The sequence below is a fragment of the Mirounga angustirostris genome, unplaced genomic scaffold (assembly GCF_029215605.1).
Source record: "Mirounga angustirostris isolate CCGP_5_RB_7025 unplaced genomic scaffold, mMirAng1.0.hap1 SCAF_4, whole genome shotgun sequence".
NCBI classification, from domain to species: domain Eukaryota; kingdom Metazoa; phylum Chordata; class Mammalia; order Carnivora; family Phocidae; genus Mirounga; species Mirounga angustirostris.
This window is the reverse complement of record NW_026991712.1, coordinates 92,771,610-92,796,960: the sequence shown is the minus strand read 5'-3', so window position 1 is coordinate 92,796,960 and position 25,351 is coordinate 92,771,610. Positions and strand designations below refer to the sequence as shown.

Sequence of the window (25,351 nt, the reverse complement as noted above, 5' to 3'; positions counted from 1 at the left end):
TGCGTAAGGTCTTTTCTTTTTTTAGGGAAAGTGCTCAATCTTCCACCGCTAAGTATGACATTAACTATTTGTGTGTGGACACATGTTTTCAATTCTTTAAGGTAAATACCTAAGAGTGGAATTCCTAGATCATATGGTAACTTTATGTCTAGCCTTTTAAAAATATTTTTATTGAGGTATAATTGACATATAACATTATATTAGCTTCAGGTGTACAACATAATGATTCAATAGTTATACATTGTGCAAAATGGTCACCATCGTAAGTCTGATTACATCCATCGCTCTACACGATTACACAAGGTTTTATTTTTTTTCTTGTGATGAGAATTTTGAAGATCTAGTCTTTGCATCTTTCAAATATGCAATACAGTATTATTAATTATGGTCACCATGCTGTATATTACATCTCCATGACTTATTTACTTTATCACTTACTTTGACCCCCTTCAAATATTTTGAGTAAGGTATTTTCAGTTGGCTTTCTGCCACTTGCAGACAAAGTATTCTAACACAGCGTTTAAATAGTATTTGCTTCAAAAGTGGACAAATGAATACCTTAGTGTTGGTCAGATTGTAAGTTACATCTCCCATAATAACGATTCCTGGTCCCTGACGGCCCCTTTGGGGTCCCAAGGCTCATACCGTGCTCCCTTAGATACTCACATTGGTTTTGCCAGAGAAGCGGGGCAAATCTTGCCCTTGCCCCATATTCCAGGGCAAGTGGGGTTTGGAGGGTTCAGCAACAGAGCAGGGACCAGATCTCACACTTCCTGTTTCCTTGCACATCTCAGTTTTGCACCTCTGTCCACAGATCTGCAACTTTGTAGCACCCACCCACCCACAGCCTTGGGGGAGTACTGTGAAATTCTGGGCCATGTGGTCTCTATTTATCTAACATTTCCAATTCCCTCTTCTCTGAAAGCCAATAAAACTGAATTTTTCCCACATGAGATTGTGGACTTTTGGGGAAAAAGAAAAGCAAGCATATGGCTCTCAGGAAATCAAATCTGCCTTGTGAGACAAAAAAAAAAAAAAAAAAAATCCCCCTGTAAGTCAGCCCATGGCATCACATCCTTTGCAGCTGCTTTTGACGTGGCGGGGGCATGGACAATACACATGTTCTCCTGCCTTGAGTGGCCATAATACATGGCAAAATCTCGCTCTGCAATCCTTTTCCAGAGTGGTTTTCCCCTTCCCCAGCTATTCCCCGAGGACGACATTAGCTCCCTTTTTAATTCCTTTCCCCTCGCTGCACACTCTGATGTTACTTGCCAACCCCCAGTGGACATGTGGAGACTTATTCAGTTTCACATGTAATAGATAAAACAGCAGGGGCTTCTCATCAGAAAATGTTTTCCAGGCTGCAAAAGGCTGCAGCAAACCACAAAGCTGCCAATATGGTTCAGAGTTTATTAATACACACACACACTTGGCACGCGTCGGCATCTGCCCCTGCCCCGGCCCCCGTGGGGAGGGAGGAGGGATTAGTTGTAAGTTTACAGACAAAACCCATAGGGGCAGAGGCCTTGGAGGCAGCCCTCTTTCCAGGGACCTTCTGGAGAGCTCTTTTGTTGTTGTTGTTGTTAAAAAAAATAATAATATATAATTGGCATACAAAGAATGGTGCGTATTTAATGTACACAATTTGTTGAGTTTGGACACATACAAACACCCATGATACCATCCCCACGATCAAGGGAACAGACGTATTCAGCACCTTCTAAAGTATTCTTGTGTCCCTTTGTTTTTTGTCATAAGAACGCTTGACATGATGGTACAGCCATTCTAGAAAACGGTGGGGAGTTTCCTCAAAAAATTAAAAGTAGAACTACCATGTGATTCAGTAATCCCGCTTCTGGGAATTTATGTGAAGGAAATGAAATCACTGTCTCGAAGAGATATAGGCACCCCGTGTTCATCACAGCATTATTTACACTAGCCAGACACAGAAACAACCATTCATCGATGGATGACTGGGTAAAGAAAATGTGGTAGATATACACCCTGGAATATTATTCAGCCATAAAAAAGAAGGAAATCCTGCCATTTGTGACAGGATGGATGAGCCTTGAGGACATGATGCTAAGAGAAATAAGCCCAGCAAAGACAAATACCATATAATCGTACTTAAATGTGGTGCTATGGGACTCCTGAGGCTAAGCCACCAAAAACCTAGGCAGGTATGCCGGCTCCTCTTGGAAAGCTGGCTCTCGGCTGGCATCCTCCCTGGACGCTCCTTCTCAGAAGGAGTCCCCCACACTGTGCGGAGCCCAGGCCCAGGCAGAGGCCATGCGGGGTGCTGTGGTCCACGATCCCCCAGCCTTCCCAGTGCAGGCATCGAGCCTACCAAAAAAGTCACAGTGTCACTCCAGTACATTGGGTCGCCGGTGGGGCTGCAGATACGGCAGGGCAAGGAAGAGCCATGCCCACGGGTTCTACAAGCATCATACTGCGGTGGTGGTTTTATTCCACTACGATTGTGATGGCTTGCTGTGCATCCCAGGCCCCCCAGCCACCTCCCCATCCTCAGTCAAATCTGGAGTAGACTGCAAAGAAGCCTCCTTTCCCATTGCTTTCCAACGCTGCAGAAAGAACCAGACTGCAGGGCAGGCAGCACTGAGTTGCTCCAGCTCTGAACAAAGCCCCCTGTGACTTCCCATCCCTCCAGCCTGCCTGCCCCTGCTTGTTCTCCCCACTTACTCCTCCCTGTCCGCCGACACGCACCAGGCCACCAGGCATGGTCCCACCGCAGGACGCTACCCACAGGCTCGGGAGGACTCCCCGCGCCCCCTGCCCATAACCCTAACTCGACTGTCTCTCAGTTCCTTTCAGTCTTCACTCACCACCACCTCTGCGGCTGTCCTCCTCAAAGAGCAAAGCCCCAGCCCAGCCTCCACTCCCCTTTCCTACCTCATTTCCCTCCTGAGGCGTCATGGCCTAAGTACTTCGATGTTACTTGTCCATGTTGTTGATTATCTGCGCCCCCTCAAGAGGGTGAGTTCGGTTGTGGGGGGGAGGATGCATCCCCAGGGCCTGCGAGGGCCTGGCACAAGGACAGCAACCATTCAATAAATATCATTGAATAAATCCATGAATACTGTGGAACAAAGTGTCGGTTTTGCTGTTATCCTTAGAAACAAACAAATATGTGCCTGTCACAGTCCGTAGTTCTCAAATGAGTAAGTGAAAGACATGAAGGACCGACAGCCTTTAAAAAATAGTATGGGGCGCCTGGGTGGCTCAGTCGTTAAGCGTCTGCCTTCAGCTCAGGTCATGATCTCAGGGTCCTGGGATCGAGCCCCACATCGGGCTCCCTGCTCTGTGGGAAGCCTGCTTCTCCCTCTCCCACTCCCCCTGCTTGTGTTCCCTCTCTCGCTGTGTCTCTCTCTGTCAAATAAATAAATAAAAAATCTTTAAAAAAAAAATAGTATGAGTTTCATCCTCCTCCTCAACCTCCCTTTGCAGCTGCCTTGCCTGCCCCTGTCCTCTGCCAAACTGAAGGGACCCCGTTCCCCCAGAGGCTCCCTGGTGTCTGTGCTGCCCGCCTGCTGAGCCCTGAGCCTCCTTGTCTTTCATTGGCCTCTTTATGAACTTGCACCCTGCTGGTCTCTCAAGGTCCAGCTCAGGCACCACCTCTCCCAGCTGGAGGGCCTTTGACCTGGGAATTCACCCTGAACCAGTCCGTGGTGCTTCTCAAGGGTACCCAGGTTCCTGGGAGCCTGTCTCCTCCCTCCCCCATCCGAGGTCCCCGGGAGGAGGGGGCTGCTTGTTCCACCCCTGCCCCTGGGCAGCCTCAGATACAGATAGGGTATGGGGAGTTGGGGGCCACGGTGGAGGGAAGGGGTGGGAGAGGAGGTCGGGAGAACACCATGCTCGGACTCAGATTGGCCAGAGGAGTGGCGGAGCTAACTGACATAACCCTGGTGACAGTAGAAAGAACACAGGTCTTGGAGTCAGAGACTCTGGGCTCATCTCCTGTCTAAGTCTCCCCAGAAATTCATTTAGCTTCCCCAAGCTTTGGTTTGTTCATCTACAAAAATGCTTATACTGCAAAGATATTTTGCAAAAACGACAGAATATCATTTTTGAGGGGGGAAATGCGTTTAACCTGAAAACACTATGCAAATATAAACTGTTGGCAAAGGTTAGGTGTTCTAACCGCCGGCAGACATTAGCAAGGGTGCAGTTCAGACTCTGGCCAGAGGGTGGCAGAAACAGGCAGGGACTTTGCCTCAAGGTCCTTAGAAATCGAGCAGCCCTAGAAGCTGCCGAAGGAGATGGATTTACTGGGTTGCCCTGAGGTGATGGTTCTCAGTCTCTCTCTCTCTTTTTTTAAGATTTTATTTATTTATTTGACAGAGAGAGACACAGTGAGAGAGGGAACACAAGCAGGGGGAGTGGGAGAGGGAGAAGCAGGCTTCCTGCCGAGCAGGGAGCCCAATGCGGGGCTCGATCCCAGGACCCTGGGATCATGACCTGAGCGGAAGGCAGACGCTTAACGACTGAGCCACCCAGGTGTCCCTGTGATGGTTCTCTTTTCTGCAGCTGACCCTGAAGCAATTAGCCTCTCTTCCGGTGTGGGATCTGGCCACAGCTGAACTGAATCCCAGAAACCTGCCCTGGATGGTCGCCCCACGCATTTCTCATGGCCACTCCCACCTTTCTGGCACTGTCCAAACCCTTCCGGTGTGCAGTGTAGGATTCTCATCAGTGACTGGCCCTCACCACGACCTTTTGATCTAAGTTGAGCAGGCAGAGGGATGCCGCCTCCCGCCCCTCACCTTTTGAGACGGGAACCCAGACTCACACTTTGGTGCTCACACAGCAGGCAGGTGGGAAAAGTTCCAAAGCAAACCTTACGCATGGGGTCTTCCAGCTGGAATTCCGTCACACCAACACTTCCTTCACCTTCTCTGTTCAATTGTTCTTACAACCAGCATTTTTTGGGCTCTTGCTGTTTGTTGGAGCGCTGCATGGGCTTCCAGCCACTTAAGCTGCTCTGGAACCACCCCACCCCCGCCCCAGCTCCATGCTGCTCTCACCAGCTGCAGGAGGCCTCAGTCTATTATCTCTACTCCTCCTTGTGTCCTGGGCTTGTGTTCCCAACCTAGCAGCCCAGAGGTGCTCTGTTCCCCTGTGTCCCCTGCCTCATAGCTCCTTCGATCACAAGCTCCCAGGTCCTGCTGTCCTTCTAGCTAAACGACCCCAAGGAAGAAATAGAGGGAGGAAGGTTACAAAAGTCAAAAGCAGAAGCAAGTAATCCATGCCTAAGAAACCTTATCAAGTTTCCTAGTTCCTGCTGGTCTAAAATCCCAGACTTGCTTGCTGGCGGGTATTCAGAGGCCCTGAGAACCTCAAGCTTTTCCTGGCTTATTTCTGAAGATGAAGCTTCTCGAGTTTGTCCCCTGGCTTCTTCACTTAAGTAGGCCCCTCTATGAGGAACGTGGTGGCAAACAGGAAAAAAAGCTGATGTTTGTTGAGGGTCTCTTTGGGGCCAGGCACGGCCCTGGATGCCGAACACGTCACCTCATTTGACTCTCAAAATGAGCTGGAGAATGAAGCATTTGTCCTCTTTTACAAACGTGGAAACCGAGGCGACATGAGCTGCACGCTTGGATCCGTGTGTCTGGTAGGTGGTGGGGCTGGGTCTGCTTGGCTCAGAGTGCGCTTCTTTACAATCACGTGATTACACGGTTGGCGACCAACCATCAGTACCCCAGCCCTCAGAAGCCCTTACCCCCTGGGGGACTTCCAAGCTGGTGATGCTCATCTCAGGAACCCAGACTTCACACACAAACTGTTTCCGTGGGCTGGTTCTGTCCTCCCTGCTGTGTGGGCGGGAGACACAAAAAGATAAGAAAATTCAGTTTTCACCCCGGAGGAGGTAATACCTAGCAGAGGATCAGGAAGCTCTCAGAGACGGGGGGAGTCCCGCACCACGAATATGCCTCAGGGCCACCTTTACGAGAACGCTCCACTCGGTACCTGCGAAGCTGACGCTGGTTCTGAGGTGACTGTCCGGATATGACCAAGCTGACATGGACAGGTCCGGGCTGCCAACAGACTCGGGGTGTGGCCTTTCGGATCACCCCTGAAGCCATGGCATCCTGGGGTTTTAGTAGAAAATGCTACACGCGGCCTCCTTTTCCATGCTTCTCACGTGAGCTTGCGGGAAGGTATGAAGAGGGGCCAGTGGGAAGCACCAAAGGGAGGAGATGGAGGTCTCGTAGGAAGGCAGGACCAAACTTAGTGATTCCTAAGTCAAGGGAGGCCAGGGTGACCCTGAGGTCTCAATAGGGAGCAGACAGTGTCCAGAGGCTGGGGATTCAGCTGTTGACCTGGACCTCTAGGGCTCAGGCCCCTCCACTGAAATGTGGAGGCCCGATCCCTCCCTGAGTTTCTCTCTGCTCTAAAATCTGACAACTGACGACATTCAGCTGGGTGTGAGCTGCCACAGAATCACCACGGCCTGGATCTCGCAGTGTGTTACCTTGACCCGGAGTGAGGGCGGTGGGGGTCAGGGCCGGAGGCATGTCCCTGGTCAGGGATAAGAGTTGGTCCTAAAGCAACCTCTGAGAATGTTTTCTTCTTTCTCCTCCTGCTCTGCTTCTTACTGCCTTCCCTTTAGTCGATTTCCTCAGGAGTATTAGTTGGGTAAGAAGAAGGGTCCATGAAGACAGAACAAGAGAAACCCCAGACGTCAGCGAGAATGGTGAAGGAAAAACTGGGATGAGTCATCGGCCAGGTTTTCCGGGAACCTCTCCCTCGAAGACAGGGACTGCGCCCACCCAGTGCTGGAACTCTTACCTAAGTAGGAGTTCCACTGAGAATCAAAGTAAAAAGCAATTTCACTTGAAAAGCAGTATCTGTTCAAGTTAGAAATATTAGAAGTGCAACAACAACCAAGTTCAACAGAACAATAGCTATGATCCCGCCACGCAGGGACCAACCCCTGGTGGATAGCCTTCCAAAACACAAACCCAACACACTTTTTGAGAAGTAGAAATGGGATCATATTGTTTATTGTGACCTTTTCTCCCCCCATATTCAGTTTGTCCACATCATGATTTGCTCTTGCATTTTTAAATTGCTTCCCCTTTTGAGTTGTAAAAAAATACTACAGCGTACAAACTTACAGGCAAGGCTTGTAAGTCCTTCATTACTTCCAGAAGATAAAATCATTGTTGTGGACTTATTTGGTCAAAATATCAATATTTTTGCTGTTTCTGAATCACACTGGCAAATTTTCCACCAGAAATTCTACACCCATCTGCATTTCTTCTGGCCATACCCAAGGGAGTCTGTTTTCACCATCATCAACACTGTACATTTCAATTTTTTAAAAATGAAAGATGAAAATCTAAGTTAAAATGTACCTTTTTTTGTTTATTACTAAATTGACTACTTTTTCATGGCCTTATTGTTCACTTGTATTTCTTCTTTTGTGAATTGTCTCTTTTACGACCTTGACCCATTTTTAACATCAAGGTGTCCATCTTTTCTTTCTACATCTACACAAAAAATTTAATTTTAAGGATATTAACCTGTGTCATACATCTTGCAATTCATTTGCCCCTTTCAGTTCTTTGTCTTTTAATGTTTCTTATGGGTTTTTATGTACAAAAGTTTTAAACTTTACGCAGATCCATCAATCCCTTCCTGTTTCACGGTTCTTGCCCTTAAAGCCATGCTCATTACCAAGAATTAATGAGATGGGAGAGAAAATTATTGTTTGAAAAAGAAGAATGGAAAGCCGCTGTCCATTTGCTCCACAAAAATATAGGAAAAACGATCAGAAAAGAGGGAGAAAGGAGGGGAGGGAACTGCCTTTAAAAGCTGAGGAAAGTTACACAATGGCCACCACCACGTGGTCCAGACCATACCTGTCCAAGGTTGGACGGCTCGCTAGTGGGTGGGTCACTTGCAAGTGGGAAGCTATATGTTAATGGTTTCTCAGATCCTGCATACACTTTTGAAGACACATGCGTGTCTGAAGCATCTTTTATTTAAAAAAATAAAAACTTTTCATTACAGAAATAATGTGTTCGTTACCAGAATTTCTGACTTCACAGAAGCTGGTAAAGTAAAAAGCGCAAATTTCGAATCAGCCTCCTTGAAATCTAAGTTTTGAAAGAGGAGCACTGTTAAAAGTTCAGCATCAATCCTTCCAGACTTTTTTCCATGTATACACTAATTATAATACATAAGGTGATGTGTCACTTTTTGGCCTACTTTATTCTATTTTAACTGTTATACAGTATTTCATAATATGAGTCTACCATCATTTTAGTTGTTTGCAATTTTCTATTACAAAAAAATGCTACAACACATCCTTGAGCAGAAATTTTGCACATTTATGCAAATATCTGTGTAGAATAGATTTCTCAAATTAAAATTACTAGGTAAGAAAAATATATTCTTTGAAGTTTGGCAGAAATGGCCAAATTTCATCTCTCGTGAGGTGTAGATTTATACTCCCTTCAATATTGTATGAAGGTGCATGTTTCTCCCTATATTCTTATCAATAATGTAAATTATTATCTTTTCTAGTTTTGCCAATATGGTAGTGATAATGGTATTTCATGGCTATATTAGATGTCCTCTCAAAAGTTTATTGATATTTCTTCTATTAAGCATTTCTTCTACAAACTGTTTATTTGTATCTTTGCCCATTTAAAAAACTGAGTTCTTGGGTGCCTGGGTGCCTCAGTTGGTTAAGTGACTGCCTTCGGTTCAGGTCATGATCCTGGAGTCCTGGGATCGAGTCCCGCATCGGGCTCCCTGCTCAGTGGGGAGTCTGCTTCTCCCTCTGACCCTTCCCCTCTCGTGCACTCTTTCTCTCAATCTCTCTATCTCAAATAAATAAATAAAATGTTAAAAAAAATTAAAAACTGAGTTTTCTTTTTTCTTAATAGGAATAATTTATATTCTTGGATATTAATCATTTTTCATATATACTGCAAATATTTTCCATCATGTCTTTTCATTTTGTCCATTTCTTTGCCTATAAATAAATGTCACATTTTTATGTGGTCAATTGTGTCCGTTTTTTCTTTATTACTTTTGGATCATATAGCATATGTAGGTAGGCCTTCCATACTCAAAGATATGAAGATATATTTCTGTGTTGTTTTTTAGCACTTAAGAATTTAATGCAACTAGAGTTTATTTTTGCAGCTGATATGCATTAGGAATTTGTCACACAATCAGGAAGTAAATATTCTATGTAGGTTTCCCTTTACTCAGTGGTTGAGATCCAGTGCTCTGTCTTAATTTCATTTCCTGGGCAATGTGCTGAAAGATAATATCCATATTTGTGCCTAAATTAAAAAAAAAGAAAGCAAGCATAATTTCTAAGATTTTTACTCACTCTCTCGTCAGGAAGCACAAAACTGGACATTTACTTTGGAAATCTGTCATTGGCTGGCTTCTCAGTGCATTTTTTTCTGGGTGCATCCAATACATCACTTTCTTTCTCTCCCTGAATCACAAATTGTTCTCCTCTTTCCCTCTGAGTCCTCCCTCACTTCTCCTTTTTTCTTTCTCTCTTCCTTTCCTTAACCATCTGTAGTATTAACCATCGTAAATGCTCTGAATGATTCAGTCTGGTTGTTTGATAGTATTCCACAGACTCTATGCATTTTCGTTTGTTTGGGAACAAGTTTTTATTTGCCTAACTGAATTTCAACAGAGTTGTAAAATGTATGCTGAACTTAAGATCTGGGGATTTCAAGCACTTACAGTTGAGACTCAACTTATATGTCTTTTTATTTATTTATTTTTAATTTTTTAAAGATTTTATTTATTTATTTATTTATTTATTTATTTATTTATTTGAGAGAGAGAGAATGAGAGAGAGCACATGAGAGGGGGGAGGATCAGAGGGAGAAGCAGACTCCCTGCTGAGCAGGGAGCCTGAGGCGGGGCTCGATCACAGGACTCCAGGATCAGACCTGAGCCGAAGGCAGTGGCCTAACCAACTGAGCCACCCAGGTGCCCCTGTCTTTTTAATCACAAAGAATTTTAGAACCTAGAAAACACCTGTTGAGGAAGAGAAAAAAAAATCTATTTTCATAATTCTCTCACGTGTCTACATTCTCCAATACTTGTACTCACAGGATAAATATTTGTATGCTGCTATTCACTTATGAACACTTACCTATATTTCGATGTGTCTTGTTAGAGGCAGCATAGCAGAATGGATAGAAGCAGGCTGTATGGTTACATTTGGCTCCTTGTTAACCAAAGGGGGCTCTGGAGTGATTTACTTAGCCTCTCGGTTCCTTTTCTCTTTGATGGGGGTAATAAAATCCACCCAAGGTTGTTGTGAGGATTAAAATTTGATAAGAAGACACTACGCATGATAAACACACCTGCTTTGGTAAAGGAGCCCCTCAGCAGGGTTGGTCTGCTGAGGGTGTATGTGTGTGTGTGTGCGTGCATGTACATGTGTTTTATGCTAACTGTAAAAGAAGTAAAAGCGAGGCACGTGGTTCAGCTCTCAGAGGGTGGATTCCACTGGTCTTACTTCAGTTCCTTTTGCAGGAAGAGCTCAAATCATAACAAGGAAACTAACCCTAAAGATGAGACTCTCATGTCAAATCTTAGCCAGCTTCCTTCTGATTTTCATCGTTTCTACCAAAGGTAAGTCAGTGTGGGTCTCCCCTGGAGACCCTAACATGAACATAAGAGTCAAAGAGGTCATAGCCCAACTTTCTCCGGCAGTGTGTCTCAAGATCTCAGGAACTGTCTTGCTTTTTATAGGTGCAGCCCCTGAAAACAATGTTGTCTGGGGTACCCTGGGTCAAGACTTCAACCTGAACATTACTGGTTTTCAAATGAATGATAATATAAATGATATACGATGGGAAAAAGGCAAAATCAAGGTTGCACGACTCAAAATGGGCCACCTTAAAGAGACAGGTGGAAGATACAATGTATCGACAAACGGAGCTCTGAAAATTAAACATCTGAAGATAGAGGACAGCGATTCCTACAGGGTGGTTATATATGCTACAAATGGAAAGAACATATTGGACAAAACATTTCAACTGAAGATTCAAGGTAAGTTTTGGTTCCCTAAATTCTTCCATCTCCGCCTGGGTGCTATTTAGCAAGTTGGGGAATAGCATGTATGGAATGGCCCCAGCCTGACCTCGGCCTTGGGGGAGCCCTAAAGGAGATCTAATGCATCTCTCCCACCTCAGTGAGGGTTCCGTCCTGTGGAAGAGATGGAGTCTCCACGTGGGGAAATACACGGCTGATAGAACCTCAACTCTCTTTGCCTAAAATGCTCTCTTCAGTGGTTATGGGGATATGCAGTTGCGTGTAGAACCTCGATTAAGGTCAGGAGGAGAGGAGCAGGTGGGCAGAAGAGAAAAGTGGTCATTTCAGGTGGACGATGAAGGAGCAAGCTGGGTGTGGGGCAGACTAACTGGAGAGCAGTGGGTCTTCCATCCACAGAGACATTTCAAGCCAGGATGCCCTGAAAGAGTAGTTATATGGCAGGAAATGGCTGGAAGTAATGAATTTAAAGATGAACAGCCCTTGTTTCAGATCTGTTCAACATCAGAGTGATCAAAAGCTGAAGATAATTTTTGCTATAGCTGTAGAAAAGACACCAGGTGTGGCCTTATGTATGTGATGCCCTGGGAGGGCGGGAGTGCCTCCTGAAGATGAGCCAGGGAGCTGTTGCTACAGTCCAGTCCGAGGTAGGTGGGTGGGGGTGGGGAGCTGCTTGGGGATTCTGAATTCAGGTTGTATGTTAGAGTCAATGGGAGACCCTAGGAAAAGTTACCGGGGCCAAGGTCCCGGCCCAGACCAGTCAAATCAGAATTTCCTGGCATGGGCCCTGGGCATCAGTAGGTGCCAAAGTTCCCCAGCTGGCACTAATGGGCAGACAGAACCGAGGGCCCCTGGAGTCGATGAGGGGTGCCTGTAAAATGAGGAAGTAGAGTATGCGGAGAGTCCTGGGTGGAGAAAGGATGGGCAAGATGGCTTGGGTGCAGGAGACTAGGAAGAGAAAGCAAAATTGAAATGACATTGATCTTGAAAGTCTGGGGATACTTGGGAGGGGGTGATAAGAAGTGAGAAGGGATGGGCGCCTGGGTGGCTCAGTAGTTAAGCGACTGCCTTCGGCTCAGGTCATGGTCTCAGGGTCCTGGGATCGAGCCCCGCATCGGGCTCCCTGCTCAGCGGGAAGCCTGCTTCTCTCTCTCCCACTCCCCCTGCTTGTGTTCCCTCTCTCGCTGTGTCTCTCTCTGTCAAATAAATAAATAAAGTCTTAAAAAAAAAAAAAAAAAAAGAAGTGAGAAGGGGAAGAAGCACCTAGCTTGGAGAGGAAGACAGGCGCACAAGCCAGAGATTCCGCGGGCAAATAAACCAGTATTTCTATGCTTCACACAGGAAATGCGCTGGAGGCAGGGCCCCTCCCCCCTCACTAGGCTCACCTCCAGCCCTGCTCTCAGCAATCCCACATGTGCCAGCTCCCTGCAAGTGACAACTCTCCGGGCCCTAGGCCCCTGCAACCTTGAATGGAGAGCACATTCCAGAAATGGGGCAGGACTGAGAAGGGAGCTGGAAGGGGGCTCTGCTTAGGGGCTCTGGGAACCCAGTTCTCATGACTCCTGTCCACATGGGCTCAAGTGTTACCCTTCTGAACACGAGCCTCACGTTTGCGCCTCGTCCAGTAATGCAGTGGTAATGGTTACCCAGCTCGATGTTGGGTGCTGTGCTCCATGATCTTACTTAAGGTTCCTGACAGTCCCGAGAGCTAGTTGTGATTATCCTCTCATTATCTACAGGGATGCAGAAGCGACTCCTCCGAAGTCACACAGCTTGACGGGAGCAGAGTCAGGGTGCAAATCCAGGGCTTCTCTGAACAAGGGTGGTGACATTTTTTCCCCCTCAAACAGCTTTATTGAGATAGAATTCACATACCAGAAGTTCATCCACTTAAAGTGTACAATTCAACGGCTTCTGGTATGTTCACAGAGTTGCGCAACTAGCACACAATTGACTTTAGAACATTTTCTTTATCCCCCAAATAAACCCCACATTCCTTGGCCAAAAGACAGAGATCTTTCGGTGACACAACAGCCACCGGCTGAGTGTGTGTCTGTGTGTGTGTGTGTCAGGGTCACACAGCATCTTAATTCAGTGTGTGGTCTGCTCCCCATTACTTGCCACATGGCTTCGGGCAAATTCTCTGTCTGCTCTGAGTCTGATCTTTGTAATAATAACTCCACAGGATATTCAGTGAGACAGTTAAACAAAGGTGCCCTGCAGGACCTGGGACCCAATACCCATCTGCGCAGTGCTAATGCCCTCCCCCATCCCTGTTTCTTCGTGCTTCTCATAGTTTCGGTCTCTGTACTCATATCTCCTTAATGAGGGGGCTGCTTCCCCTGGCCGAAGAGGCCTTGGAAGCCCTCTTAAAAACATGTGTTGGCGGAGAATGAATAAATCCTAGAGACCTAGAGCTAAGGAGTTCTCGTGTATGGGAGGTACCCTCGCTTGATCCAGCAATGCCTCTTCCGGAAGCTACCGTACAGAGAGGGCATGTCCAAAGACATGGCTACAAGAGCCTGCTCATCACTGTGTGGTTTATATCAATGAAATACTGGAAAGGATTGCAAAGTCCCCAGCAGTTATAAACTTATTCATTAAATTAAGAATACATCATTTAAAAAGATGGTACAGATGAATATTTATCGATGTTTAAAAGGAAAGAATTTCATCATAGATCATCGGTAAGGAGGAATAAGGCAGACTACAAAATCATATGATCCAGTTTTAGTTTTTAAAACATTATTTATATGGATATTATGTATAGAAATCACCTGGTAAGGATATACATAAAAATATTAATAATTATTGACTCTGGGTAGTAGAATTGCATGAGATTTTTTTTTAAGATTTTGTTTATTTGAGAGAGAGAGAGAGCACACATGCTCAGGGAGCCCGATGCGGGGCTCAATCCAAGAACCCTGAGATCATGACCTGAGCCGAAGGCAGACGCTTAACCGACTGAGCCACCCAGGTGCCCTGGCATGTGATTTTTTTTTTCTTATTTATTTATTTATTTATTTATTTTTTATTCTTATGTTAATCCCCATACATTACATCATTAGTTTTAGATGAAGTGTTCCATGATTCATTGTTTGTGCATAACACCCAGTGCTCCATGCAGAATGTGCCCTCCTCAATACCCACCACCAGGCTAACCCATCCTCTCACCCCCCTCCCCTCTAGAACCCTGTTTGTTTTTCAGAGTCCATCGTCTCTCATGGTTCGTCTACCCCTCCGATTTCCCCCGCTTCATTCTTCCCCTCCCGCTACCTTCTTCTTCTTCTTTTTTTTTTCTTAACATATATTGCATTATTTGTTTCAGAGGTACAGATCTGAGATTCAACAGTCTTGCACAATTCACAGCACTTACCAGAGCACATACCCTCCCCAGTGTCTATCACCCAGTCACCCGATCCCTCCCACCCCACCCCCCACTCCAGCAACCCTCAGTTTGTTTCCTGAGATTAAGAATTCCTCATATCAGTGAGATCATATGATACATGTCTTTCTCTTTTTGACTTATTTCACTCAACATAATACCCTCCAGTTCCATCCACGTCGTTGCAAATGGCAAGATCTCATTCCTTTTGATGGCTGCATAATATTCCATTGTATATATATACCACATCTTCTTTATCCATTCATCTGTCAATGGACATCTTGGCTCTTTCCACAGTTTGGCTATTGTGGACATTGCTGCTATAAACATCGGGGTGCACATACCCCTTCGGATCCCTACTTTTGTATCTTTGGGGTAAATACCCAGTAGTGCAATTGCTGAATCATATGGTAGCTCTATTTTCAACTTTTTGAGGAACCTCCATACTGTTTTCCAGAGTGGCTGCACCAGCTTGCATTCCCACCAACAGTGTAGGAGGGTTCCCCTTTCTCCGCATCCCCGCCAACATCTGTCGTTTCCTGACTTGTTAATTTTAGCCATTCTGACTGGTGTGAGGTGGTATCTCATTGAGGTTTTGATTTGGATTTCCCTGATGGCATGTGATTTTTAATCTTGAAACATTTTGCTTCATCTGATCAATTTTTACAATGATTGGATGTCACTGTTATAAATAGAAAAAAGGATTCTTTCCATTTTGAAGAGGCAAGTAAACACCTTGATTTGACCCCTAGACTCTGCACTGTTTGCCTTGTAGACCCTCCATCTTCTTCATTCTGGATCACACAGAGTCTTGGGATGGGAAGAAAAGTGAACTTCCACATGCGGATATACTAGGGCAAAAATGAAATCTGATGGGAAAGTTCATGGAGAAGATATGTTGTCTGGGAGGCAAAGAGGGAGGGAGTCATTGAAAAAGAAGCCATCTGGCTGCATAAGGAATGGAGAGAGATTGAGAGAGAAAGGTGGTAAACCTGGGGAAAGAGAGTAAGGGTGAGATTGAGAACAGAAGAGAAGAAAAAGGAGGAGGTCACGCTAGCTAAGAAGTGGTGGGGTTAGGATTTCCACTGGCCCCATCTGAAGCCAAGGGCTTTGTCTTTCATGCCACAGCCTTGGCATATTATGGTGTCATAAAAAGAGAGGCAGGGAGTTTACAATTAGGAATGTAACAACGACCACCAATAACGTCAGTACCTAACGATGTGCCCAGGGCCCTGTCACAGGTTGTCCCCATTACGACAGGTGGGGCATGTCTTTCTCATCCGTCTCTTACAGATGAGGTCCAGTGAGGCACAGTGAGGGGCCGAGCAGCTTTGGGTGAGGAAAGGGGCTGGTGCCCACTCACCCCAGAGCTTGAGTTGCATGCCCGGCCCTCTGCTCCCAGGACCTGGTGGATGGGTGGGGGTGGGGTTTGTTTGTGACCAAGGTCCCAGGCCACACATGGAATGATGCCTCCAGGGCAGGGTTCCTGGCTGCTTTGAAGCACGGCTTGTGGGGATCAGGACATGTTAACCGTCTTACCCATGCTACTGAACTTGGACTTGGAAGAGTGGGCTCCTCCCCTGATCTGTCATTTATTAGTGGATGCCCTTAGTCCACCATTTAACCTCAGGTCTTGGGTATGTCCTCTATAAATGGCAAGAAAACATCAACCCCTTCTGTTTGTTAGGATTAAATGATATCATGTATGTGAAAACATTTTAAGGTACAAAATAGCACATAAACTCTTGAGAGATATATATATTTTTTTTACTCATGTAATGTAGCTATGAACTTCACAGAAAAAAATTTTGTGCTGAATGTGCTGTATAAAAAAAATAATAAAATAAAATAAAAGATTTTCAAAAATAGCTAGTGGTCTTGGAAATTGTTCCCTGGTCCCAAACTAACTCCATTCCGCCCCTATTAATGTCTATTAAAATCAGAAAATTAGGGCGCCTGGGTGGTTCAGTTGGTTAAGCGACTGCCTTCGGCTCAGGTCATGATCCTGGAGTCCCAGGATCAAGTCCCACATTGGGCTCCCTGCTCAGGAGGGAGTCCGCTTCTCCCTCTGACCCTCCCCGCCTCATGCTTTCTCTCTCTCAAATAAATAAATAAAATATTTTCTAAAAAATCAGAAAATTGGCTAATATGAATTGGATTTTTTTTTTTTCCAGAGGAGGTTTCACTACCTATGATGTTCTGGAGTTGTACCAGCAGAAACGTGACCTGTGAGATAAGGAGTGGAACGGACCCTGAATTAATGCTGTATCTAGATAACACAGTATTAGATAATGCTTCATCTAAAACTATTTCTCGGACGATTGCCAGAAACAAGTGGACGACCAAACGGAGTATGTCATTCAACTGCACAGCAAAGAACCGAGTCAGTAAGCAAAACAGAGGGGTAACCATCAATTGTTCAGGTGCGTGGCAAGCGCTGGTCAGACATCCCGGGCTTAGTTTGCAAACACAGCCTGCCAGGTCCAGGGCAGAGATTCACTCCAGCACCTGGGTCCCGGGGCTAGGAGGCAGCCTTGGCTCAGGGTGAGAACTGAAAACACACCTCTGCCTCCTGGAAACCTCCAAGGCAATCCTTGGAGGAGAGAGAAAGTGGTATTCTATGGTTACCCATCGTGGGTGTCCTTCCATGGAGCACAGTAACTCGAGCCTGGTAACCTCGGGCAATTATAAAGATCCTCTTCTGGGAGAAAGAATTGCCCAATTGAAGAGGTAGAAGGAACTGTAGAGGTTATCTCATGCAAACCCCCATTTCCCAGAGAGGTCAACTGATTTGCCTGAGGTCCCTCAGCTAGTCAGTGACCAGGATTGTGACTCCCAGGCTAACAATGGAGAAGGGAACAAAAAAGATGACTTTCTGGAAGGGAGATGGGCAGTACCTCCTATCAGGAGCCAAGGTAAAAATCCAGAAGTTAGGGGCATGGAGAGAGGATGAGCTCAAGGCCAGAGAGGATGGTGGACCCCGTGAAGCAATGTCCCTCCTGCCAAAGAGCTGACAGCCCCGCGTCAGGAAGTCCTGAAACCCCAGGCGTGTAAGCTCTCCCCCCAGAGTTCCTGCTTCACATGACTCCTGGAAGTAATATTGGAGAGGCAGCCTGCTGTTGGGGGAGCTCTGGGAACCAGAGGCCTGGACTTCTAGTTTGCGTCTGTCCAAATTCAGCAGGATTACCTTGTCAGAGTTCCTTCCCCTCTCTGGGCTTCAGCCTCCTGGTCCACAAAGAGAATGAGCCCCATGATCCCTCAGTTTCCTCGTCTGGTACTCTGTCTGCTTAACCCTTCTGAAGGGAGACTGAACACAGAAAAGTAGTTCCTGGGCCAGAGGCCCTGAGATTCTACAGGGACTATGGCTGGTGAGTTATCTCAGGAAACAGCCCTTGAGCTAGTATGAAGTCAGACGTGAGGCTTTCTTATATACGCGTTGAAGGAGTTACCTGCCGCTGCATAACAAATTACCTTTGTTGGTAGCTTAAAACACCTGTGACTCGCTCGCAGTTTCTGTGAGTTGAGTCTGGGAGCGTCTTAGCTGGGTGGTTGTGGCTCTTACATGCGGCTGCGGTCAGGACACTGGCCGGGACCACAGTCAGGTGGGCTGGGTCCAGGCTCTGCTCGTCGGGGCTCGCTCACGGGGCCTGTTGGGCCGCCTCACAATATGGCTACCAGCTGCCCTTAGCCAGGCTAAGAGAGAGCCTGGGTGGGTGCCTGAGGCAAACACCATGGTCTATTTGTAACTTAGTCTCAGGGGTACTATCCCATCACTTCTGCCATATTCTGTTCTTCAGAAGTGACACAGTAAGCCCAGCCCACATGCATAGGAGGGAATACCAGGGGGCTGGGGCTTTTGGGGGGCATCTCAGAGGCTGCCAAGACCACACGCTTAGACGGGCATCACTTCGCCCTCATGTCAGTCTACCAGCCATGACTCCACAACCCCCCATCACGAAGGCGCAGTGAGCAAAGCTGCCCCTTCTTGACTTCACGACCTCTTTTCCCCCTTCTGGGGAAGACATACTTCTACTAAAAATTATTCATTGTTTATCTGAAATTCAAATGTAACTGCATTTCCTGTGGTTTATCTGGCAACTGTGTTCTTCATGTTTATTCTAACCAGATCCCACCAGTATAGAAATGTGTGTGCATCGGGGATGGAGGGAGTCAGGAAGGGCCTCGGGAGAAGCCAAGGTTCAAAGGTAGAACATTCACATCCCTTACCCTCTGGGTCAGGTCTGGAAAAGGGCCACTGAAAAGATGGGAAGGATACCCGGGGGGAGGCGGGGGAGGGACAGGTGCTCTTGAAGACCCTCAAAGGGATCTCCTTCAAGGTCCAAGCAAGAGAGGGGCAAGGAAAAGACTATCCATTTGGCTCAGCAAAAAGCGAGCATATCCTTGAAACCAAAACACTGAGGGAGGAGCAGGTTTGGATGCTGAAGGACCGCCTCACATGAACTTATGGGGGCGTCATGCGGGAAGCGGTATGCTTGGATTTCGAGATGGTGAGGGTGTGGTTTTGAATGATGGAGCCCCAGCTGCCTCTGAGACAAGCTGGAATGTTCCCTGCCGAGAGCACCCCAGGTGCCTCAGAGGGCCCTGCTGGACAGACCTGTGAATGGACAGTGTGAGGCATGCCTCCGTTTCCATGAGTGCCCCAGACAGAGGTGTGGCCACCCCGTGTGAGGGCTCAAAAGCTTAGCAGTGGCTGCACGGCTCAGCCCCTGCTCCCCGACCTGTTCCCACTGGGTCAGACCCTGGGAAGGTCAGCCCGAGAGAGACTCCAGCAGCCCCTGGCTCCAGCCCCCAGAGCCTTCAAGGACCCCAATGCTTTCTTGGTCCCATGCAATCTTCCAATGGAAGCACATCCGTCCGCAGAGGAGGGGAGGTTGTGTGACTGGCAGGCCAAGAGTGGGGCAGAGAGGAAAAACAGTGAGAATTAACAGACTGTTGCTGTCAGAAAATCTGTTCAGTTTGTTTTCTGGGCCTCTGGCTTACTCCCAGGGCTCATCCTGGGCTTCACGTGTAACATGGACTTCCCAGGGATGTTTGGCTGGAAAAGGGTCTCCTTGTGATGCTGGCCGAGCTCCGGTTTGTCCTCCAGATGCGCGAGTCCCCTGACACCTGGCCTCAGCTGAGGCCTCTCTAAGTGCCCTTGACTCACCAAGGGCAGGCGGCCCAGTCCCTCTCCTGGGGACACAGCCCCCAGAAACGCCAGTGCACAGAGCTCTGCTAAGAGCCAGACCTTGCCTCTGTGTGTTGTTTTACAGTTTACAAAGCACTTTTACTTCCATTATCTGATTGACCTCCAACAGCCACCCTGTGATGTAAGTTTCATTATCTCCTTTTTATGCCGAATGGAACAGGCTCAGAGAGGTGGAGTAGCTTGCCAAAGGTCACACAGCTCTTGCCTAGAAGAGCCTGGATTCAAACCCATTTCTCTGAACACTGAGTGGTTATCCTCATTGCATTGCGGTGACTGAAGGTCTGCGACCTCAAGATCAAATCCACTGCCACTGCTAACCTGACTCACTGCGTGTCTGAGTTTCTCTCATAGGCCAGGGAAAATCTGGGAGGGGGAGCTGACCAGTGGGCTGGACAAGTGAAACTTTTACCCTGAGTCTTCGGAAACCACCTGGCCAAAACAAAAACACCCCACCTGGTGTAGGAGGGCAGCCAGAGATGGTGGATACATAGTGCAGAAACATGGACAAGGGGCTGCTTAAGGCACCACTCAGGAACAGATAGTTTGTGGCCTCAGGCAACCCATCTTCCCTCTCTGGGCCTATGAAACCAGAAGTGACCCTAGATTGTCTCTAAACTCCTTCCCAGAGCTAAACTTCTGTGACATGCTCCTTGACGGGGCTGTGGGGCGGGCGGCGGGGGGAGGGGGGCAATGCCGGGCACCCAAAGAATTTGGCATGTCTGGTACAGAGCAGCCGTCTGGGGGGCTTAGGCCAGACCCCCGCGCTTTCAGAGATCGACACAACTGACCGCCTCCATGTGCTCGGCTTTTCTGAGGGTGAAAAGCCCCATGAGGCTCTTTCACTTGCTTCATGCGGGAGGCAGGAATCCTTGGCCAGAGCCATGAAATGACCCTTCGGCCCAGGACCCCTCACCTCCATGCATTTCTGTTCCTCTTGCAGAGAAGGGTCTGGACTTGTATCTCATTGTTGGTATCTGCGGAGGAGGCATCATCTTCATCATCTTTATGACACTACTCATTTTCTACATCAACAAGAGAAAAAAGCAGAACAGTAGGAGAAATGGTAAGCTCCCCCGCTTCTGTCCCACCGCAGGCCAGGGCAAAATCCCCGTGGAAACAACTCATGGGGATGACACTGTGAGTCTGGAAGGAAAATAATGGAGATGGGGAGTTTCAGAATGTCAGGGTTATAACCGGTGGTTACAGGTTTTTCCATTCTCTGGTTAGCTTGATCTTTGAAAAATAAATTCTCAGTGGTGACGGTAGGAGAGCATTGAGAAGCCCAATCTTGGTTGGCCCCTTGGAATGCGCCACCGAAGCTGACTCGGTCGAAGCCCTGTGTGGACATATTTTGAATGAGCCACACATCTCTACATGGGTAGAATGATTAGCTTCGAAATGGCATCTCCATGAACAAACATCTCGTCCTCTCTGGAGGCGGGAGTGGGGTGGGGTAGAGGCAGGCAAGGTGTGTTCAGAACCACGCTCCTAGAAACACAGGTAAAATTTCAGGGACCTGCAGGACACATGTGATCTAAAACCAGGGAGTTATACCCCCCTTCCAATTTGTTATTCAGAGGGGGTATGCGTGCTGGGACTGTGTCTTCCTCAAATCAGGCCTGTCCAACAACCCAGCAAGAATGAAAATGTTGTGCTTGTAAGTGGGGAGCTGGCTCAAGGAACACAGGCCTCCCAAGGCAGCGAGTTCAGATAATGGCACATCAGGTGTCTCTGTGGGCTCTGGGGGTGCTGGGACCCCATGCTGCAGGTGGGTCCAGCGGGGCACATCCGGCCACAGCAAGACATGCAGCCAGGCAAGCAGGCCCCTCAGGTTCTGTGTAATCTGACATTCACAGTAGGACTGGGTCCTCTCACTCTGGGTCTCTCCTTAGAGGGGGTATGTGATGCCCACGCCAGTGGCCTGCAGCACCACAAAAATAAGGACCTGAGCTGAACCTGCCCAGCCAGGGGTGGTCTTGGACTTGGCTTCCTTACTTCAGACTTCTTACCTTGGGTCCCCTTCAGGCCACGGCTCCCAGCGCGGCACCATGTTTCCACTGCCATCTCTCCAGCCCCCTCTGCCTGCATGGAGCAGAATTGCTTGCTAGTCTCATGGGCACCCATGGCTCCCTCACATCTGTGCCCTGCTCAGGCTGTTTTCCGTCCATGTCCCCCTGCAAAGGCCCTTTCTCCATTGCCTGATGGTCAAAGATCACATAGTCCTCCAAGCCGGTGACAAGGCAATCCCTGCTTTCAACATGATAATTAGTTCATGTTGACAAAGCAGTCAGTCACTTGGGCCAGGGACTAACCTCTGTAATATAATGCTTTGCATTCATTATTGTATCCAACTTCCCGAGTGATCTTGTGAGATAGATAATATTCATACAGATGAGAAAATTTAAGCTCAGTGAGGTTAAATGATTTCCCCCCAAATCCTATGGCCAGTGGGCTAAGTCAGGACTAGGTGATGCAAGCAAGGAGTTCTGTACAGTTTAAGGAGACCATCACCCTCAGGGTCCACCATGCCTCGCTCAACCCTGAGAGTGAGGGACCCCTTCCATTCTGTGCCCTGGTGAGATGAGGAGGACACTGAGCCTGGAGGAATTCTGGGGAGCAGACATTTGGGCAGCGGCTGCAGTGATGGGGGGGTGGGCACGCTGCCACCCCCCAGTCCTACTCTGCCAGGCAGGCTGCTCAGAGCCACAGTTCACCTGTTTGTTGTGCAAGGCAGCCTGGGGGCTTGGCCACTTGGCCGCACTTGCCTCCTCTCCGCAGAGCTCATGGGACTCTCTCTGCACCTCTCTGGTGGCTCTGGGTTCTTCCCAGAGTCTGACACTGTGGTTTGCAGTCCTGCCTCGGGTTCCTTGATTTCAGGCTTCTTGAGGGCAGGTATTGTCCTGTCACTGGCTTGTGTCTGAGCCATCGCTGCTACTCGGCAGTGGCATTGAAATTGAGAAGATGGGGAAGAAATGTTTGAAGGACAAATGTACAAAATAGTGGGTGAACAGACTGCTAGGCAAATGGGCAGCCCAAGCTTGCCTTAGAGGGGATGAGAGAGGCCTCTCCAAGGCCGTACAGATGGGACTTGGGCCCCTCAAGTCCTCTCCACAGCTTCCTGGCATGCCCTCAGCTACCTCGGGGCGCCAAAGATGGCATAGAGGATGTGTTTTTCTCACACGTAGGCAGTACGCTCAATAAATATTTACATTGATCCTACCTTTCCAAGAGGACTCTCAGAGGTTTTATTATTGCAGATGAGGAGCTGGAGATAAGAACACGCAGAGTAACCACCAAGGAAAGGCGCCAGAAGCCCCGCCAGGTTCCAGGATCAGCTCCTCAAAATCCAGCTGTGTCCCAACCTCCTCCACCACCTAGTCATCGGCCCCAGGTCCCTTGTCATCGGCCCCCACCTCCGAGCCACCGTGTCCAGCACCACCCACAGAAGAAGGCTCCTCCTCCATCGGCCACCAAAGTTCACCAGCAGAAAGGTCCTCCCCTCCCTAGGCCTCGAGTTCAACCAAAACCTCCCCATGGGGCCACTGAAAACTCGTAACTCTGTCTCCTGACATGGTTGTCCCCTTCTTCTATCTAAAAGAGACAGAAATTGTTTTTTCCCATAAAGGCACGGTGGAGTTTCTCCACCGCGGGGGTCCGCACCTGCGATTTCATCAAATGCGTTCTGCAAGTTAGGATTATCACCTCCCGGGCACGTGGGCCATGGCCATGTCTGCATCTCCTAGCTCATTCATGTGCCCTAACACCTGGAGCCTCTGGCTTCCTCCCAAATCCTCATCATGCCAGGAAGGGCTAGCAATTCAAGTGCCAGCATCGGGATGATGGGCCACTGAGCACAAAGTTCGAGAGCTCTCCTTGCCGCCCCCTCAGATCACTTGCAGACATGGGATGTCCCACCAGCCCCGTGCCTCGCTGCAAGCGGCTACCTGCCCGAGTGACCCTTGGGTTTCTTATGTGCCTGGTGGACACTTGCCTACCATCTGGAGGGGAGAAGTGAAATAAAAGCTTTGATTTGACCCAGTGTCTGCTCATTGTAGAACGAAGCCCAGCAGCAAGCTGCTGGATGAGAAAGAGGCTGGGTGGTGTGACAGCCGGATCAAATTTGGTCACCCCAGTTCATCTGGGCCACCAAATCCCCCCACCCCAGAACAACCAGAACATGCTCCCCAGGTCTCAGCTGCAAGGCTGGCCCAACAAGCTATTTGATTTGTCTGTTGAATTGAAACCTCTCTGAGCAAACTGTGACAAAAAGACATCAGCAAACGGGATCTGGGTCTCACTTCCTTGACTGTTCAGACATGGTCACAATGATCTGTAGAATCGTCCTTGAAAAGAAGGGAATCTGTGAATCCTAGAGGTGCCCTGAGACTATCAAACAACACCAAAGGGCAGGCTGAGAGCCACCTCGGTGGGTCAAATCCCCAGTGTCTTAAATGGCCACTGGGCAAAGATCATCCCCCATCCTCAGCCAGCAGCCATGCTATAGCTATACTGGGGGAAGTGGGAAAAAAAAAACAAAACAAACAGTTTTCAGTTAAGGTTTTAAACAATAGGCGGTGAGCAGGCACCTGCTTTGAAATGTTTGGTGCCATGTTTGTGGTCCTGTCCGCCCTCCTTCTCCTGGCTTTGTGCACTTGCTAAACCTTGTCAAGATCTGGCAGGAAGCTCTGAGGTCTAAACCACAAAGTCTCTGTATACTCAGGACTTCCTGTGCGAGCTCACTGAGGGTGGAACCGTGCCTGCCTCTGAACCCCAGTGTCTATTGTGTTAGTACCCCAAGTTAATTATTAAGGATGAGGATGAATGAGCGCCTCCTGAAATTCAAACACGAAATCCAGCCCAGTAACAGTCATCCCAGGACCTACCTGGTGGGAGAGATGAAGGTCTTAGCACTGCCCCCTTCCCCTTCTTCGCGGCAGTCCTGAAGGATTCCATCAGCCATCCTGCCATCATGGCTCATTCCCATTCCCTTCATTAAGCCTTCCCTGGCCTCTCCAGCCCAAGCCCGGCCTTTCTTCTGAAATCCTGAGTTGCGATCACATATATTGCCTGTCACTGCGCCACAGTTCATCGTTCAGTCATTCAGCATTCGCTGAATGTCTATGTACCAGACTCTCTCCTAGGTAGAGATGGACACTGGCATCTTTGCCTACACTCAGCTTACAGTCTGGTTACAGAGCGGAGGACCAATAACCAGACAAATGAAACACAGCCTGGGAAGTAGAGGTCAGATGCAAGTACAGGAGCCCAGAGGAAGGACTTTGAATCTACATGGAGTGGGGGGGCTGGGGAAACCTGGAGGAGGCATTTGAATCGAGTCACACTAAATCAGTAGCATTGGTGAAGTCACTGGGCAGAATCACCCGTGCAGAGGCAACAGCCTGAGCAAGGCTCATGTCAGATCCCTGTGTCCCCAGGTATGTGATTCCTCTTTCAACTACTGGGTTTCATCAACCTGAAGGTACCATCAATACGAAGGGGCAGTGGTATTTTATATGCGGTAAGAGAGAAAAAACACCCTTTGTTGCGTTACAACAAATGCTAAGGTACAGTTTTTAGGCGTGATCCCATTTCTGAGATGTTAAAATGTAAAAAAAAAAAAAAGCTTTCTAGAATCAGTGAAATCTTCCTGAGGACAATGACTATTTCTCAGTGTCGTGTACTGAAAATGT

The 25,351-nt window shown here is 47.9% G+C and overlaps 1 protein-coding gene across 1 annotated transcript; it reads left to right on the top strand.

Moving 5' to 3' along the window:
* The first annotated feature begins 10,558 nt into the window (after nt 1-10,558).
* CD2 (CD2 molecule) lies at nt 10,559-23,695 on the top strand. Its single transcript, XM_045895359.3, has 5 exons — nt 10,559-10,647; nt 10,768-11,067; nt 16,627-16,875; nt 20,602-20,724; nt 22,919-23,695. The coding sequence occupies exons 1-5, from the start codon at nt 10,587-10,589 to the stop codon at nt 23,215-23,217; spliced, it is 1,032 nt and encodes a 343-aa protein (XP_045751315.1). The 5' UTR covers nt 10,559-10,586; the 3' UTR covers nt 23,218-23,695.
* Nucleotides 23,696-25,351: the final 1,656 nt, after the last annotated feature.